The sequence below is a fragment of the Cucurbita pepo genome, chromosome 19, assembly GCF_057944985.1.
Source record: "Cucurbita pepo subsp. pepo isolate OVF chromosome 19, ASM5794498v1, whole genome shotgun sequence".
In the NCBI taxonomy this organism is placed as follows: Eukaryota; Viridiplantae; Streptophyta; class Magnoliopsida; order Cucurbitales; family Cucurbitaceae; genus Cucurbita; species Cucurbita pepo.
In genome coordinates this window covers 10,870,629-10,889,832 of record NC_141816.1, presented here as the reverse complement: position 1 = coordinate 10,889,832, position 19,204 = coordinate 10,870,629, and the positions used below count along the sequence as shown (strand labels likewise).

The window sequence follows — 19,204 nt, the reverse complement described above, 5'->3', positions numbered from 1 at the left end:
AGGAAGGGTGTGCTGCTGCTTGCTCAATTATGCAGAATGGAAGGCCAAGAGGGTTGGTTGGTTGGTTGTGAGAGATTTGTGGAAGGTAGGTTGTAGATTTATGGGCTCCGTTTGGTCAAGATTGGATTGCTAAATGCTACGAAGTTGCAATAGTTTTGACTTTTCTTTCTGTTAATTACATGATCAACAAAGACGGCTGGGGGTTTCCTTGCACGTGCTTCACTTGCACATTTTCACTTAAAAAATGAATCAATGATAGGACTGTTTCTTTCAACATTTTCATACACAGGAGAGAAGGTTCCAGTACACAAACATGGTGGCTCTATTTTTCATTTACTTCTACTTGGTTTCACTATGATTCCATTTCAACTTTAGGAGTGGAATTCAAAAGGGTTTGATGAGCATGGAGTGTACACTTACCAGCACTACTAAGTAATACAGGTAGTAGCCAAAAAGTGGTAGACTTATAAATTTCTCTTCATAGACAACGAGCTTTAGGCTACCGCTCTTCCGAGTTGAATTTGTTCCAAGCTTCCTGAGAATCATAGACAACCCAGAATATTAGAGGCAGTTTATACACCGCTGCAATGCTTGTTCACAGGTGAACAAACAAATAAGAAAGCACGAGTTCTAGGATTGTCGATATCGGTATGGGAAGAAAGCTATAAAGGATAACCTCACATGATAATAATAGAAAAGAAGTGGAGATGATTACCACTTAATTCTTTCTTCTAATGAATATAAAATTCAAGAACTGTAAAACAATACGGCATATACTCGTTAATAGCACACCTTTAGTAGATCAAAGACCTTCTCACATATATACTTTTGCTGAATACTTGCACCCCGTTGTTGTAATTTGTCTGGATGAACGCACAGAGTGGCTTTCCTGTACGCTTTCTTTACAGCAGCTGCAGTAATAACTTCCGTTAAGGGAATGGGCTGCCAACCACTACCAGGTCCAAGGATCTGCAAGCAACATGTTAATTAGTTCTATAAACCGTTGCAAGTGCTTATGCCTAAAAAACCATAGATTCAAGCTCGGTTAATAGCTTCACCCTATTTATGGTAAATAAGGGCTCGGTCTGAATCTTTTCCAACCATGTTCACCAGACCTAAATCCAATAGATTCTAGATAATTTCTAGTGAATCTATAAGGCAGGATAAAGCTAGAAGATGTCAATTAAGGTTTGCAACGAGTCAACAGAAAGTTGTACAAAGGAGAAAGGGAACCGTAGCAGAAACCACATTACACCTTGAAAATTCACCACAAGATTTGATACCCCACAGCAGAGGGCATAACCTAGCAGATAAAAGTAAAAAATAAACGTACATATTGAAGTGTAGAAAGCAAGGCACGCAAGTTTCCTTCCTTCCCACTTGACCACCTCCTAACGTCAGCATCCAATGTCTCAGCCAATCTCTGCAAACAAGCATAGATTGGTTCAATGATATGTCACAAATTAAGAAGCGAGAAATTCCTAAAGTGTAATCTCGCATGTGGTAAAGAGTATTACATTTCTCTCAGCTTGCTCTCTTTGTGCAAGAAGATCACGCATATTTTTTTCTGCCAGAGCCTTTGCCTGAAAGATAAAGGAAGGTGTTGATCATTTCATAATGTACAGACAAGTCAATCACAAATTATCATGAAGGATCAGAATCATACTGCACGTTCTGCTGTTCTTTGATGCCTCTCTAATCTGGCTTTACATCTTTGAGGCGATTCACCATCAACACCCTCATTCCTCTCTGAATTAAGAAAATTTCATGCAGAGAACAGATAGCTCAGAAACCAGAAGTATGATCAAATTGCTAAGAGATAAAGGTGGGGAGAAAAGGAATTGTAGCTCTTATAAAACAGAAAGGTAAAAGATGCGCAAATCCCATACCATCATAAGCCGAGTGGTAGGCATATCTTGAAGCAAGGGAAGAGCCAAAGCTCTGAGATTGTAGGCTGGGCTGACCCTGGCATCCACCACCCAACTTAAATTTCACATCGTGATATTGATATGCACTAAATATCAAGTATTATAAAAACACCAGCATAGTATACTTACAGAGGATGAAGACTTCTGTCTCATTCCATTATTTCTCGAAGAAGCAGAGAATTTGTCAGAAACAGATCTTTCCATTCTCTCTCTCACCCCAAAGGAAGTCCTGTCAGACATGGCTTTCTCTGCAGCTCTCTCCCTGGCCTCTGCCGTTGCTCTTTCTACGGCTGCACGCTCTGCCTTTACCCTTGCCTCCATAGTTGCCTTTCCAGCCATTGAATTTTCCCTCGCCTCTGCACAAGCCTTTTCCAATCTTTCACGTGCCTCTGTCAATGCTCTTTGTCGAGCTTCAGCAGTCATCCTCTCCAGAGCAGTCCTTTCTGCCCTTTCACGGGTTTCAGCACCTACTCTATCACGTGGTTCAAGAGCAATTCTATCAATATGCATTCTATCCTTTTCTCTCTCTCTTTCCCTTTCCCTCTCTTCTTCCAATTTTCGAAGCATATCATTCTCAAATTCTGCTTCGCTCCTCACTCTCTCACTCTCTTTTCCTTTAGATTTATGGCTCTGGTTCACAAGCTTTTCCTTTCTTTCTGTGGCCTGATTTGCATTGACCTCATAGGCAAATTCCGCGCTCTTTTGTGTCCTTCCTGAAATAGTTGGCCGAGTTGACTCCATTCCACTTCCTTTCTCAGCCTTTATATTCACCCCCTGAACAGAAACTGTTTGTCCTTCATCTTCAGCCTGGTTAGAGAACTTCACTTTATCTTCCATACGACAAAACAAGTTACTTTCTGGTTGTTCAGGATCACAATCCATTCTGGTGACAAATGTTTTTCTCCCTACAAACTCTTCCATGCCAACGTTAGATTGGCCTGCTCTCTCACCACTTCTATCCAGAGGAGGTGATGTTTTCATATCATCCATCTTAAGTGCGTTCTCTTCAATTTCATTCTCTCGCTCATCCACACATGTTGAGTTTTCAGATGAAAATGCATCTTCCGAATTAGTTGCTTCTGCTTGTGTATCACCAGGTTTGGGTTGAAAGCTTGTTTCTTTGCCTTCTTTTTTGGTCCATTCATTGAAAGAAAGTTGAATATCAGCATCTTCCATTTCAACTGAAACTTTATGATGTTCTATCTCTACCTGCCTCGCACCCAATGCAGAAGAATTTTTGGAAAATTGCAGATTATCAATTCCATCACTTTCTGATGAAGTTTTATTACCTGTGACGGTAGTCCTCTCTCCACTTTCATCTACAACAGAGAATTCTTCAGGCACCCCCATTGAACAAGCTAGTACCGTGGGTAAGTGGTTTTGGTCATCATGCATTTGAAATGCCGCAGCAGATATCCCCAAATCCTTCACTTCCACATATTCTTGAGATCCTATTGTTGAGTTTACTTCGTGTCTGTCACTCAATTTCTCTAATTCATCATGCTCCATACTCGCACCCTTGAGATCTGCACTATATTGTGGATCTTTAACCAACATCTGAGGCACTTTACACTTACCCACATCACCTGGCCTGCGTTCAATGTTCAAACGCTGAAATGAATCCTTAACTCCTATTTCAGATTCTTCTCGATACTGAATATTTTTTGACCATTTGTCGTCATCTTCTCTCTCATGAGCTAATTTTGATCTCTCACTTACAACTTTGGCAGCCTCTTTTCCCCTTTTCCCATGATCTTCCTTCCCATGGACACCATCCAGTTCTCTTTCACGAGCCATCTGTCCCCTAACGTTCTCATCCGCAAGAACCAAATTGGGTCTTTTCTTATTTTCTTCTTGCTCGAGGAACATCATCTTTTTTGGCTCAAGCTTTTCCCTTTCAGAAGCCTCCGAGAACAGCTTTTCTCTTTTCTCATTCTCAAGGGCTTCTTCCATTTTATTTGCATTGTTTTCTTTTCTATGAGATTCCTTGAGAATATTTCCATTTTCCTTTCCTTTAACAACCTTCTTCTTTTCTTGTTCGATATCAATTGGTGAAACAGGTTGATCAACTTTTAGCTCACTGTCCAGTTGTTTAAACTCAATACGGTTTTCATGTTTCTCTTTTTCACTAGCATTGAACATACGCTTTTTTTCTTCCATAAAGTCTTGTGCAACTCCAAATATCCTATCATTTGCTTCAAGATCACAAACACCTTGATGAAGTTTCACCTGCTCTTTTTGCCTAGTCTCGTCTTTATTTGGTTTTAGTTTTATCTTATCTTCCACCTTTCCATGGACCATATTCTCCAAATCTTTCACGTTTTCATTCAGAGCATGAGCCGTATGGAATGGTTTCCCATCCTTGTCTTGATCCTTATCGTTCTCCCATGCTTCAATGATGGTCTCTGCTACTATTGGTTCAGTCACAAAGTTGGAAATCTCATCATTGTCCAACAACTCAAATTCCTTTCCAGATATATCTGCTCTTGCCAATTCAAAAAACTCTGTGGCGTCTTTCCATTCACCGCAGCAATCATGATTATCAGACACAAGAAATCTACTCCCATTTCTAATTGGTACGGTCTTTTCATCGACTGTTAATAGTTCCTCTCCTCCAAATGGTGTTGAACAAACCTCAGTTGCCTTCACATCCTTTTTCCTCTTCTCTCCAGCAGGCAAATTCATTTTATGGTCATGAATTTCACCAATATCCTGCACCCTTTCATCCGTCAAACTCTCAAATCGATTTGGAATCTTGGTCAAATTTCCTTCCTTTTCTCTCATATCATATTTTGCATCCAGTCTCATCCGTCCATGGACTCCTTCTTTCTTCCTCTCCCACAAATCTTTTGCACTTTGCAAACGTGCTTGAGCTTTTTCCATTGCTTCTTTCATAGCTGCAGCAGAGGCTGCTGCAGATGAACTAGCGTCGACCTCCACATCAAATAAAGGATTAAAATGATCATCCGAAATTATTTCAGAAGCATCCCCACAATTTAAAGCCATTTTAGTGTAGTCCCCCATTTTGGCAGCATACTTGGGAGGCGGCCGAGTAGGTGGTGGAACTTGAGAAGGTTCAGTTCTAAGGCTTATTTCAGATACGGTTATGAAATCTTCATGAGAATGAAAAACCTCTCTACCAAATTCATTTTGACAAATAAGGCTATCCTCGAATACATGTCCAGAGCCATTACTGTCCACTGGGGGTGGCATAGTGTTCTTTGAATGTTTGCCCTTAACCTTTCCTGTATCAAAATCTATATTGAGATAGCTATCGTCATTGGTCTTCAGGGATAGATCGTCATATGTTCCCTTTGGTGAGGGATGTGCTTCATCAACCAGATATGAGAATCCAGGAAGCATCTCCAACTGGGTTACGTGTATCTTCCCATCTGATACATTTCCATTGCCTTCTCGGTTAACCTTGTTATACGATATGGAAAATTCAGTGCTTTCACCAAATGACTGATTAGAGTCTTCATTTGACATACAATGAGAATTTCCAGAATGATCTGAACAGTCTGACAAAGAATCAGTTCCTGCTGGAGTCCTGTGAATGTCAAAAAGCAAGGCACAAAGCATTCTACCGTCAAGTTCTAGCATCAGTAGGTCAATTATCAAGATACGTGAGTTCATAGTATTCAAACAAGGAAAACCAGACCAATATCTACATGCCAGAATTATTCACTATTGGATGGAAGTCAACATACCATCACCTTCACCTTCGATCTCCCGCATTTTAAACCAAAACACATGAACTTTCAAAATGTTAAACCATAAGTAAAGCCCGAAAGTATGATTTGTTTTTTTCTTCTCAAAGCCGAGGGAAAGAAGAAAATGTCAATTTCAATACATTTGACAGAAATAAACCAACAAAAGCCAACAAAATGCAGTCATACCAAGCTTCGTCGGAAGAGCCATCATCAACGCCTTGGGAAGGGCCAACCAGTTCCTCATAAGAAATCGCAAAATTCAAACCATCGAACCCTCCAAAAACCTCCCCATAGTCAAATGCCGAGCTCCGAGCGTCGAAGAAAACCTCAGATTCATCGACAGCCGGAAGATCAAGAATCGGAATGGAGGAAGTACGGAGGGCATGGAAGCTCCCAAAAATCTCACCATAGTCTTCGAAGCGAGGAGACAAAGCAGAGACACCAAACTTGGGAGGACCGCCATAAACGTCGTCGTAGATAGTCTGAGCTACAAAAGGTCCACCACCATTACTGCCATTGCAAATTTTCTTAGAAACGGAGGTAGAACCCCTGTTGGGGAGGCGAGAATGGGAGAGATTATCCATGAAAATACAGGCAGTAGGTCTCAGTTCTCCATTACAAAGCGTGAAATGTAGCGCTCTTCACTTTCAACCTCACACCTCGTGGTAGAACAGTTCCTCTTTCTTTCTCTCTCTCTTGCTTTTTTTCGATCACTGTGCAGAGAGAACCAGAGAGGAGAGAGCCACTGTGCAGCAGGGCCAGACGCAAGACGAGAGGACAACGAAGGAAAACGAATAAGGCAACGAAATTCTTCTTTTTTTTTTTTAAATTAAAATTCTAAATGACGATAAAGGGCTTGCTAGAATTCGAAAATTACAGGAATGCCATTAAAGGATATTTTAAAGGAATGCGACATGACGGAGGAATGTAGTCGCACCCTGTAGGTGGGACCGTAGACCGGCTGGTCCGGGAAATGGAGGAAGGAAACAGGGGGACCGGGTAAACCGGTAAGTGGGAGAGAGAAACTAAATAAATATTAAAAACGTAATTTTAAATAATATTTACATGTTTTATAAAAATATATATTTTTTAAATCTTAAATAATATTTTTTTCCATTTAAATCTCTTATTTTCAAATTTATATTATTTTTACCTTAAAAAAAAACGCAAAAGATTAAATTTTGTATTTATTTGATTAAATGGCTCAATTTTACTATTTTTAAGAGTCGTAAAATTTATTTTATGTAATTAAATGATTTAAATTTGAAAATTAAAATTCTCTTAATATAACTATTTAAATTAAAAATAATAATAATTTAAGATATTTGAACATTTCGACCATCTAAATTAAAATTAATATATTTTTTACGTTAAAATAATATATTTCCGTCTTTTATTATATATTTATTAATTAATTGTTTGAAATTTGGTGTATGTATGATTGTAACGAGGAAAAGTTTGTAAGCGAATAATATATTTAATGTAGAAGGAATCCTTAAATTAACTTTTACTTAATATTTTTAAAATTACAATATCTTCTTTTTATTACTTTTATTTATTTATTTATTTATTTTCTTTTTCTCTCTTCACTCCTTTACCTTTATTTAAAATTTTATTATTCTAAAGACAAGCCCTTGAAACCCATTAAAAAAAATTAGTCAAACTCCCAATGTTTGCATCTTTTTAGGGTGGGAATTCTACCAATACAATGATATTATATTGAAAACAAACCCATTTTTTTATTTTAAATAATTCATGTGAAATCGTGCAGGTTCGTTAGTTTGTGAGTTGTTTGATAATGGTCTCTCTAATTCGATCGAGCCTTTGACTTGATTATTTTTTTTAAATAATTGTATAGATCTGTTTATAGTCATAATAGGGAGATATGTTGTTCGTCTGAAAATTAATATATATTTTTAAAAAATAATGAAAAAAACTTCCTTGAGTTTTAAGTGTGTTGTTTGGGAGCTTCAAGTTGAAGCACTTTCTTACCTTAAAATGGATTTGGGGTACACACACATCTATGGGATTTTGGAAATTTGGTGGCTTTTGTTTTATACAAGCTTCATACCAATTTCCCACAAAATAATAATAATAATAATATAAATAATAAAAATAAATAAATAAAGTAAATAGTGCATGGGATGGTGGGCCCTTGTGTTGGCCACTTTATGCCAATTACATGTAACCTAAAGCTGAATTTGTCATCATTCATTTGTTAGCCCTATGAATTAAATTAATTTTAAATCCTAGACGTGTAATATCATATAAATATATAAATATATATATATATATATATATATATATATATATCCACTTCTTTCAATTCATTAATATATTTATTTATTTAGTGTTGATTCAAATTAAGATATTATATATTGAATTCTCGACTTCATTTTTATTTGGTTCATAAATTTCGACGTATTTAGTTTTGAAATTTATTTTCAAACGATCCAAAAGTAGAAACTAGAGTTGACTATTGGTTCGTTTAGTAGAATGATGTCTACTGGACGTTTTTTTTTATTTAAATCTCATTAAAATTTTAAAAGTGGAGAGACAAAATAAAAATTAAATGTATTTTTTTAATTAAAAAATAGTATTTTACCATTTTGATTTTGGACCACAAATGGAAAATTTGGAATAACAGTGATGGGAATTTTGAAATTTAAAAGACAAAGGTCAAAGCTGCAGCTTTTGCCTGTGGCATTGACTTGAATTTTCCAGCTCAGCTCATATTCTAATTATTTATTTAATATTTATCGTTTAATTAATGCAAATTATCGTCATTTTCAATCGTAATCGAATCCTGTCAGCTTATCCAATCATGAAATGAAACGGGATTTGGTTGTTTTTTAGCTGTCGAATTACAATCCCCTAAATTATTAAAAAAAACAAAAAACAAAAATTTATTAATGAAAAATTGTTTTTTTTTTTTTTTTTGTTTGAAAAGATTAGTGGATGGCAGGTTATTTAAAATAATAATTTTATATAATTATATAATATAAAAAATATATATAAGACTGGGGAAGAAAATGGTTGCTTAAAGATAAAGAGGAATGATTAATTCAAATAATAGCAGCCTAAAAAAATTGCAGGCCATGTTGGGATTAAAGGTGCAATAATGATTAGAACAAGCTTGAAATAGACTTGGTCTTTTTGGGCCACGCCGCCAATATTGTCCAAATTTCACTATTGGGCCGACATTAAGGCCCATTTATACAACGTTTAACAGCAGCCTCATTACATGTGCTGCTAACTGGTCTAATAGCCAGTCTGTTATTGGATAAGAACAGGGAAAGAAGAAAAAAACTTACTGCCTCAAGCTTTCAACTATGTAAGCAGCATACAGATCCCTACAAAAGGAACATCACGAGTGAGTTATGTTAAAATAATTTAGATAATTAAAAAAGATTTAGATGTTGACGCAGTAAATATATATCTATCCTATCTAGTTTTTCATCCCAAAAAATCACGAGCAGTCTCAAATAGCACGATAAATACCCCTTCACCTTCTTTAAGTTTCACGAGCATGATGCAGTAGTTTCTACGAAGTATCTTGTAATCTCTTCTTGATTGGTGTTAATAAAGAAAGAGTGTCTTGTAATATCTTTTCGATTGACATTAATAAAGAGTGCTAGTGTTTCTGTGTTCAACCGAGAAGGGAGATAGAAAGCGAGAAAGTTGCAGAAGGGTCAGATGGGAGCTTACATGGAGTACTTGACGGCATCACAGGCAGCTTCAGCTGGCAGGAAGTCTTCAACGTCCACTTTCTTGTTCTCGTTCTTCTTGTCTTTTTGGTTCAAGAGATGTCAAGGAAAAACCAACAAAATGCTTTCATAAACCATATAATGTGAATGTGTTTTAAGAGGATACAGTCTTCGAAGAATCGGCGAATTTCAGCCAACCGGTGCGGGGGAATCTCCTTGATGTCCTTGTAATGGCGGAATTCTGGGTCGTCAGCACATACTGCTATGATTTTGTCATCCCTTTCTCCCTGCACCATGGTAACTGCAATGGTTAGCTTAAAGAGGGAAAAGAAATCTTGGGTTGTTTACAGGACTTTGGAAACTGTTCAGAAGAAAGTTGGGGGCCGTATACTTGATCAATCATGGGCATCAATCCAATAGCACGAGCTCGGAGGAAAGATCCAGGGAGCACAGGCTCCTGTGCCACAGAGAAGCAGAAGAACAATAAAGATATCAACTCATAACTAGAGATAATTAATTCTCTTAAACTTCATTGGATTTTACCTGCATCAGTACAAGAACATCCATAGGATCACTGTCTTCACAGATTGTACGCGGGATGAAACCATAGTTGTGTGGGTAAACAACTGATGAGTAAAGTACACGGTCGACCTGTTTCCACAAATTTGAAACACGGGTCATCTTCTCCATGAACAAATTGAAAAGGCATACACGGGTCATCTTCTCCATGAACAAATTGAAAAGGCATACATTCAAGATAGCATAAACCCAATATATTTGTGAGATCTCACGTTAGTTGAAGACGGAACGAAACATTTCTTATAAAAACTTGGAAACCTCTTCCTAACAAACTTGTTTTAAAACTTTGAGGGAAAGTTCGAAAGGGAAAGTCCAAAGAGTACAATATCGACTAGCTGTGAGCTTGGGCTGTTACAAATGATATCAGAACCGGTGTGCCAGCGAGGACACTAGGACCTAAGGGGGGTGGATCGTGAGATCCCACATCGGTTAGAGAGGGAAACAAAACATTTCTTATAAGGGTGTGGAAAACTCTCCCTAACAGACGTGTTTTAAAACCTTTAGGGGAAATTCAGAAGGGAGAGTCCAACTCTTTCTAGCCGACGCGTTTTAAAACCTTTAAGAAAAATTCAGAAGAGAAAGCAACAGAGGACGTGCATGATTACCGATAACAATGCATGATAGCAGAGAAGATTTATTGTACAAGAAAGCATCCTCAATGATCTATGGTGTTCTAAACCAGATCGTCATTGTTTACGAGCAAAAGGTCAAAAGATTTTGAAATACTTCTCTAAGAGTTTCTAAATGAGAGGCCATCAAACTCAGGAACATGAAACAGTGCAGCAAAGCAAGCTTTAGTATAATACTGCTTAAAAAGTAGCCATTACTGCATCAAAATAAGCATAAAGGCAAAGAACAGATAGAGAGGAGATGAACACACTTTTATAAGGCCACTGGCCTTGTCAAGCTCATATTTGACCTTGCTGCCTTTGCTAATTTCTATAACCTGCCCATACACAGTAATACTCAGTTTGTAGTTTCATATAATTGGCAACTCATCATAATAAATCTCAGAACAACTAGCTCAAACAACCAATCTCCTTGACACTTTCCAACCAGTTCTTAGTTTTCTTTCCAAATCTTTTGAACAATCTAGCACTGTAAGCCTTAAATAAACACGAAAACCTTACACAATTGAAAACCGATGGCGCACCGGGTCCTGAAATCACAAATTCAAGCATTACTACTCAAGAAGTAAACAAGCTCAGCTGAAGTCCTTGCACATTCAGTAGAAGAATCTTCTGAAAAAGAACAAAAAGTACACATACCGATCTCCAAATCATGCCAAGGGTGAGCAGCCACAGATCTTCGAGACATGGAAGAAAGAATTCTTTCATTGAGCCTAATCCTAGGGACTCCTACATTTGCGGAATTTCCTTCTCCAGCACTGTTTTCCATATTCACCTTGCACAGTAGCTTCACAGTTTTCATTTTATAATTATGCAGCAAAAGTTTTGAGTTATTTTAAGGGAAAGATCAAAAGATAACCAATAAACACATCCGAAAGGATTCATACCCCACAAAAAGAAAGAGAATAAGGAACAAGGCAAGATTATTGGATGTTCATAAAAAATAAAATCGGGTAGGAACACTAATATATTAGATTATGAAATTATTCTCAACTAATCGAATCCTAACAATATAGGTAATAAAAAAATGTAATCCAACGAAGAACACAGCACAGGGATGTTTCAAAAAAATGAAACTAGAAAACTACCCTTCTTCTCCGATCTCCACCTTCCCGGAACACATGAACTCTGTTTTTCTTCCCCATGGGTTCAATCATTTAGGCTCAAAACCGAAATGAGTAGCATCAAAACACAACAGTAAAACACAGTAGCGGCGAAGCACGATAATCTAGTGAAATCAAATCAAACCTATAAATAGCTTATAAAACAATCACAAATCAGGAAATGAGTTTATCCCAAAGGGCATTGACTGAATCACTACAGCTTACAGAACAATCGGAAATAGCACCGAAACAAATCAAAAGAAACAGAGCAAAGGGGAAAAGATTGAACGATTGATCGATCACTCACTCAGTAGCAGAAGAGTAGCAGCGTCGAGATTAAGCTTGAATCGGACACACAAAAGCGACTCGAGCAAATATATGGCAACAGATTCTATTCCGAGCTGAGCGGGTGAGAAAAGACGAGGAAGAGAGAATTTCGGGATGGAGAAGCCACCGAGTTAATATAGATCGTTGGATGTGGCTGGAGTCGATCCCACGGTCCAGGATGAAGACTCGTGTCAAAGCTCTGTTTTCGTATTCGAATCTGGAATTTTTTGGAAGAAGCTGCGAAAGGATCTTTGAAGTAACAATATTCGGGTATGGATGAAGAGGAAGGCCCAATAGAATCTTGCCACGTATAAAGGTAGTCCTGAGTCTTCCTGCCACCCAATAGGAACTCGCCACGTAAGAAAGCTTCACGTCACGTCAGTGTACCTGATTCGCTGTGTAAGAACAAATTCTATGCGTTTGGTGGGCGGCGACTAGTGGCCTGCATATGGTATATCCACTGATAGCTGAGGCAGGCATTTTTGCCTTTATTTTATTTTATTTTTTAAAGCCGTGTATTTTATTTTACTAATTTACTATTACACGTGTATATTTTAAACTTAATATTTATTTGAGGGCATATCCTAATTAATTGAATTGTAGAACTCAAAAAGAAAAAAAAAAGAAAAAATTATGCTGGCGTTGATAATTAGTAATTATTTATTATCTCAATAATTAATTAAACTTTTAAATTTTAATACACCTCTAAATCAATATATAATAAATATGAGATAAAAATTGATGTACACCCCAAATTCAGTTAGTATAACCTCACAATTTTAAAACACTCATTTAGAAGGAATGTTTCTCAATCGAGCTGATATCTCACAATTCACTCCCTTGGACCCGCATCTTAGTTGACACATCAGACCCCTTATAGGCCCCCGCATCTTAGTTGACACATCGACGGGTGACTAACTCTGATACCCTTTGTAACAGTTCAAACCCACCGTTATAGTAGATATTATATGCTTTGGCCCGTTACGTATCATCGTCAACCTCACAGTTTTAAGACATGTTTTAAAACCTTGAAGGAAATCTAGAAAGGAAAAAACAACAATATCTGTACGAACTTGAACGGTTTACATTTTATATCTCCAATCAAAAATAAAAATAAAAATAAAATTGTCAAGAGGGAGAGAGAGAACATTCATGTGGTGAATTTCATTTATTTATTTATTATTATTATTTAAGAAAATCATCACAGTGGAAAATATAATTATATAAACGGGCTAGAGAGTATTATTCAACGTGACCAACACATTATAGTTGTCTCCCCTCATATTTTATCTTCTATGATGTCCTACAGTATAAGACTGTCTGTCATATTGTTTCAACCATATATAATAATTTCTTCGGATTAGGATACTAGAAAGTGTCCTATTATCAAAATGAAAGGCAGTTTTTTTCTCCTTTTTCCTGTAACACAATCTTTCATAACCTCGCATCAACATCGACATCGACATGTTTATCGATCATAAACGAGGTTGGTGGAGCTCTTCCTGTACATGCTTATGAACTTCGCCACGAATTCTGCAAAAGAAGAAATTCGTATGATTTTTGTGAGATTATGTATGTAAGTAAGTAAGTTGGACAACAATTTGTTTTGTACCTTCCAATTTGGGTAAGGCGCCTGTTCCAGTTTCAGTTGGGAGTCTCTTGTTCTGCAAATGATAAAGCTCCCAGTTACCAAACTTGCCTAACAATGCCTTGAATTGGAAAAGAAAACGGGAAAAAGAGAACTAACATAATAAGCATGCCAGTAGTAAAGTTCCCTCCTTGACCTCAGCTCAATTCTTTTCAGAAATTCTTCCACGAGCTTCTGTACATGGAGGACACAACTTTATGAGTCTTTTTCATGAACTAATAGTGTCCTAACTTTAAATGCCGTACCTGGAGGATTAGTTTTGGATGAACAGAATCAACTAGAAGCTTCTGAATTTTTTCTTTTACTAGGTGTAATCTGATAAGAACATAAAAGAAATGACGATACTCAAATCAGGAGTATAGTCGATAAGAATCTCGAAACTCTGCTCGAAATTGTTCTCTTAGAATATTGTGCTTGTTTCATCTATCTTGACCAGACATATAATAGGAAACATGGAGTTTTACCTTGGATTCGTCGGGTCTTCGAGGATATGAGCTGCGAGTTCTACCACGGCCTCTTCCCATCCAATGGGGATTGGCTGGTCATCAGAAAATGGATAACTGCAAAAGGGAAAACTTTTTAGCTCTTGTGGATTATGTAAAAGTAAATTTGAGTATCTAAATGCTAATGTCTTAACTTGTGTGCCTTGCATGCTTCAAGCGCCATGATTGCTTTTCTCAGGTTCTGCTTTGCTTTAGCAGCAATCTTAGAAGCAAAGTTCATAGGCAGGTCAAATTCCTCCTTCTTTGCTATTTGGATAAGTACATCTATGATCTGGGAAGTTGGAGATTAACCCAAAAACAAAAAAGTTTAGCATGATAATACTCAAATAGCGGTCTCGGGTTTTCTCATCTTACAGTATAACGTCGTATCGAAAAAACATAAACAAGATAGTGTTTACTTCATGAGTTACTGGAGGGTTAATTTTGATAACTTTGCAGCGGCTTATCACTGAGTCAAGGATGCCTGTGTCGTTGTCACAACAGAGTACTACTTTGCAGGCATCCTTATAGCCATCCATAATCCACCTAAGCAAATGTTGAATATCCTCTACAGCTTTGTCTACATCTAAAAGGATTACCACTGGAATTAAGAGCACAAAATCAGATTAGCGTAAGGTTTATAAGTTTTTTTTTTTACCATAGAAATCTTTTCGAAATCGGACCTTTGAAACTAGCCTTCGGGTTAAGATTTCTTGCTTCCACATTAATGGAATATTCACTGCCTATTTCTTTAGCCAATCCCAGTAGAGCATACTTAGCATTTGCTTCTGAGCTTAAATTTAGTTCCACATGGTGAGCACTTGACGTCAATGGAACAAAGACTTGCGTTAGTTTTCTTTCCTGTTATGATATCAGGATGAGCTCCAAGACTTGTTATGTGTTTAAACTCTCTGCTCATATTAGTACAAGAAAGAACATTTCTAATATTTTACCATATATTTGCAGTTACCTGAATCTGGAAACGTCGCAAATCATGAGAAACCTGAAACGATACACAACAAGGCAACCAATTCAAGCAAGCTCATACCAAAGAAAGAAGAATTTTAATGTTACTGCATCAGTTGCTCAAAGACATACATTCCAACACGAATCGCCATATATCTCGCGCAGAAGAGCCATAATGAGCACTCGTTTGCCAGATCCGCGCGGACCCTTGAACAGGATGTGGGGAAAACTGTCTTGTAAAACCTAATAATTCAATGAAATGGATATCAACAAGACTATGCAATAAACTGCACAAGTAATGCAAGAGTACCTGAAAACACTTACTAATTGCTTGAGAGTTTGCGCCTCAGGCTTATGGAAAGCGAATCCACTTAAGGACACCGGTCGATGCTTATCTGCCCAAAAGGGTTTCAAGTATTCAACAACATTTGCTCTTTCGATGAATGTAGCTTCATCAAACTCCCGCTTTTCGGGCGATTTCGTCGTCCTGCAGGGGCCATTCCTCATACAAGAAAACCACATCTCGTTCTTCTTCTTTCGTCTACTGGCTATGAACCTTCTTGTACTTTCACTTGTTCTTCCACTCACATCACTGATCTTACTACTTTCAGTGCTAATTCTACTACTATTTTCTCTACTTACAGCAGCACTATTGGTTGTGGTCGTTGACAAACCTGTTCCAGCAGAAGTAACTCCTCTACCATTAGCATTTACTTCAACTTGATTATAAGTATCATCATTCTTTTTGGACACAAAGTTAGGCCTTGGACTTATATAATTCTTGAACGCATTTCTCTTCCCTGTGACATTGTTATTCATTCCAATAGCCAAGCCATCACGCGAAAAGAATATGTCCCCCGGCGAGATCGACCCCGTGCTTTCAACCATCGGTTCATTAAAAATCGAACCTCTATGGACCCTTCCATCTGCAATCATCTCGTTCATTTCACCAACAGAAAGAGAGTTCACTTGAGAAACCTCCTTTGACTGGTGCAGGATGGAGTTGACCTGCAAGGATGGAGCAGCTCTGTCTCTCCTTTGAGATAAATCGTTAACAGCACTCATATGTTCATCTCTCGTTCTCAACCTTGGAGCAGTCACTGATCTTCTACTGTGGTTTGGCTTTTGACTTATTCTGTTACTCCCATGAGAATAAGTCAACTTCTCCTCTTTTCTTGACCTCATGCTAGAGCTTCCAATTTCCTCTGCTCCAGCTTTAAAAGGAGATTTGTGTCTTCTTCTTTCTGCTCTCGACAAGGGGCTGATGTTTCTCTGATGCATGACTAGAACACTGTCGTCTTTGGCCGGCCTGTGAGGCGTTTTGCCATTGTTTCTTCTCGAACCAGGAGGAGAAATATTCGCTGCAGTACTGAACTTCTTCGATGCTGCCGAATCTGCTCGTCGGTTATTGTAATCCAGCACAAGTTTCTTCGCCTTAGGGTCATTCCAAGGGCTCTCTTGCCATTCTGTCTCCGTATCAGACGGTTCATATCCATCCTTCCTCTGCTTCATTAGATTCAGAGCTGGACACATTGGACTCTGTCGAGTTGCGATGATCGTTCCGAAGCCCTAATTCAGAGCGACGGTCTTCATCGAACAATCAGTTGAGGGGAAAGGTTTCAGAACTATTGGGAAATATAAGAATCCCTTGCCGCTGGATCGTCAATGCGATAAACGATAAAATATTAAGAAAAAGATTAGAGGAACTAATACGATTCCTTCAAAAGAAATTTGGATGGATGCTAAATTCCAAGATATTGATGAACACAAGGGAGATTTCATCGATGGCGACGATGACAATAATTCTTTAAACCGAATAAACCAAAATAGGGAAACTGGTGCGTGATTACATACAGCTCTCAAATCTGGAGTGGTTTACCTGAAATATCTAAGCTGGTTTTTGAGAAAATAAGTAATTAGGCCTTGTCTTTGCCGATCCTCTCCAGAGATTGTCTTTATTCTCCTTGGCCATGGTGGCCGCGACTGTAGAATGTGAAATATGGCAAAGAGTTTGAGTATTGATGAAAGAATTGTGAACGGAAATAATGGCGGCCATCGCTGATGAACGCGGGATAACTCTGAAATTTTCTTTCACTTCAGGCGTTCATTGGGTGTTCTTCGCTTCTGCTGCTCCAGTCCAAACACTGCATGTTCCGAAGAGTGTGCCGCTACGATGCTGTCTTTCCCAACCACTTTCTGTTCGTTAGTTTATTTATTTCTTTTTGTTGGTTTTTTCTTTTACCAAAAAAAGAAAAAAAATCCAAAAAAAATATACAACATATGCTAAAATGGGAGGTTGACTTATTTTCAATATGGTATTAGAATCATGTCCTTATTTTAACTTCCTGAACAAATAAATTGTAAGTCTAGAAGGTGTAGTCATATGGACTCGGGTATCAAACAAAATGGTGTACTAAGAGTCGAGTTGTATTAACTTTAATCTTTTTTAATCAATTTTACACCGCTATCGATTTAAAATGTCGGATAAAAAAATTTATGGGTTCTTTTTATATAATTTAGTTTTTTTTTTTTCTCTCTTTTGAACCTTTTCAATTCATATAAGTTTAAATGTTTGTTTAAAAGGAATAATGAAATAAAAAAATAAAGTTTATTGAAGGTGAATTTTTATATATAAATAAATTCAATTAACACAGACCAAAACGAAAAAGCAGAATCCCAAAAAACCCCCTCATTCATGGTATTTTAAAGATAAATTTTAAAAAGTATTATTCCACGTGTGAAAAAGAAATCAAACACTTTCCAAAAAACAAAATTGAAATCATTATTTCAAAAACAGGAAGACTCGAGTCAACCTATCAAAGTTTTCAATGACAAAATGTTAAAATGTTAGACGAACACGACTCTCCACAATGGTATGATATTGTCCACTTTAAGCAAGCTCTCATGGCTTTGCTTTAAGCTTCCCTGAGAAGTCTCATACCAATGAAATAGTATTCCTCATTTATAAACCCATGATCTTTCACTAAATTAACGAACGTGGGACTCACTCCCAACAATCCTCAATCCTCAACATAAGGGGTAGATAACGACATCACATTTACTAAACATGAAATTACAAATGGATAAGAATTGAAGTTTTATTTAAAATATGATTTATTAAAATAAAATGTTTGAGAATAAAAAATAATTGTATTTGACGAGAATATTATCGAATTTTATTTGATGTATATAAATAATATTTATATTTTGTTTAGGCATTCAAATGTTATTTATATTTTGTATTTATTTTATAAAGATTAATTAGGGCAAGCTTATAAATAACTTCAATCAATTAATATATATATAAATAAATAATTATCAATGCCGTAATTTTGAATAACTAAGAATTTTTTTTCGTGTTAAAAGTAAATACTGAACAAACGCCTCCAAGTCGACCTTCCGGAAAATTCCTTCTCCAACTCCGGCCAAAATTTCAGAAACTGGCCGGAAATTTTGGGGAATCACGACCAAATTTTCTCAATTAGGTCGACGGAAGTGCCGCCATGGAAGCTCCAGTAAGGGCATTTCGCCCTAACGTTCTTAATCCCCGCTTATTCTCAGAACAATTCCTCCTCCGCGCCTAATTTCATCCTCTGAATCTAATTGGAACTAGGTTAAAATAGATTGAACCTAATTTCATGATTGAAATGCATGGTGCAAAAAGATCTTTCAATCAATCAAGCCATTTTATTGCAGAAATAAACTGAACTACAATATCACATGATGCGAAAACAACATAAGAAGCGAACAATTTCAAAACACACAACAAAAAGAACAATAATACAAAATTAGGAATCAAAATTCTCGTGTATCTCTGATCTCAACCACTTCGACCATCATTGAAAGGGAGAGATAGAGTTTAAATTAAAACTCAAGGAAAAACGCGACGGGCGGAGGGCGGCAGAGGAGAGGAACAGAAGCAGAGGAAGAACAGCTTCTTGAGAATACGGCGGAGAACTTGGCCGCGCTTCGGAATCCAGTGAGGAACTGCATCAGTAGCGGCGGCCATTTGGTTGTCAGCTGACCTGGGGAGAGTAACTTGACAGTCACGGCGGAGGAGAGATTTTTGAAAATGGAGATCGAAAACTGAATGAAAACAGAAAACGGAGAAGGATTTAAAGG

General features: G+C 37.3%; 3 protein-coding genes across 7 annotated transcripts; all 3 read right to left on the bottom strand.

Annotated features, from left to right (window-relative positions):
• Positions 1–420: 420 nt before the first annotated feature.
• Positions 421–6,408, bottom strand: LOC111781206 (uncharacterized). The gene is made up of 8 exons (XM_023661677.2): positions 5,828–6,408; positions 2,058–5,478; positions 1,890–1,965; positions 1,667–1,749; positions 1,518–1,583; positions 1,334–1,423; positions 793–969; positions 421–535 (listed from the first exon to the last, which is right to left on the bottom strand). Exons 1-8 carry the CDS (start codon positions 6,223–6,225, stop codon positions 500–502), a joined length of 4,347 nt encoding a protein of 1,448 aa, XP_023517445.2. The 5' UTR covers positions 6,226–6,408; the 3' UTR covers positions 421–499.
• A 2,334-nt stretch (positions 6,409–8,742) lies between these two features.
• Positions 8,743–12,214, bottom strand: LOC111781209 (soluble inorganic pyrophosphatase). Of its 4 annotated transcripts, none has more exons than XM_023661680.2 (9): positions 11,967–12,214; positions 11,196–11,343; positions 11,058–11,086; positions 10,808–10,873; positions 9,892–9,999; positions 9,740–9,805; positions 9,515–9,635; positions 9,350–9,431; positions 8,743–8,994 (listed from the first exon to the last, which is right to left on the bottom strand). In XM_023661680.2, exons 2-9 carry the CDS (start codon positions 11,323–11,325, stop codon positions 8,952–8,954), a joined length of 645 nt encoding a protein of 214 aa, XP_023517448.1. In that variant the 5' UTR covers positions 11,326–11,343; positions 11,967–12,214; the 3' UTR covers positions 8,743–8,951. The 4 variants fall into 4 exon arrangements, with proteins under 4 accessions (XP_023517448.1, XP_086976385.1, XP_086976384.1 ...); XM_087120259.1 differs by having other exon boundaries at positions 11,196–11,331; XM_087120258.1 differs by lacking the exon at positions 11,967–12,214 and adding an exon at positions 11,645–11,937.
• Positions 12,215–13,162: 948 nt separating this feature from the next.
• On the bottom strand, positions 13,163–17,254 carry LOC111781207 (uncharacterized). Of its 2 annotated transcripts, XM_023661679.2 has the most exons (12): positions 16,962–17,254; positions 15,407–16,736; positions 15,215–15,325; positions 15,087–15,119; positions 14,800–14,977; positions 14,536–14,717; positions 14,272–14,408; positions 14,099–14,194; positions 13,880–13,949; positions 13,734–13,808; positions 13,599–13,650; positions 13,163–13,519 (listed from the first exon to the last, which is right to left on the bottom strand). In XM_023661679.2, exons 2-12 carry the CDS (start codon positions 16,613–16,615, stop codon positions 13,455–13,457), a joined length of 2,208 nt encoding a protein of 735 aa, XP_023517447.2. In that variant the 5' UTR covers positions 16,616–16,736; positions 16,962–17,254; the 3' UTR covers positions 13,163–13,454. The 2 variants fall into 2 exon arrangements, with proteins under 2 accessions (XP_023517447.2, XP_023517446.2); XM_023661678.2 differs by having other exon boundaries at positions 15,407–17,254.
• Between the last annotated feature and the right edge of the window lie 1,950 nt (positions 17,255–19,204).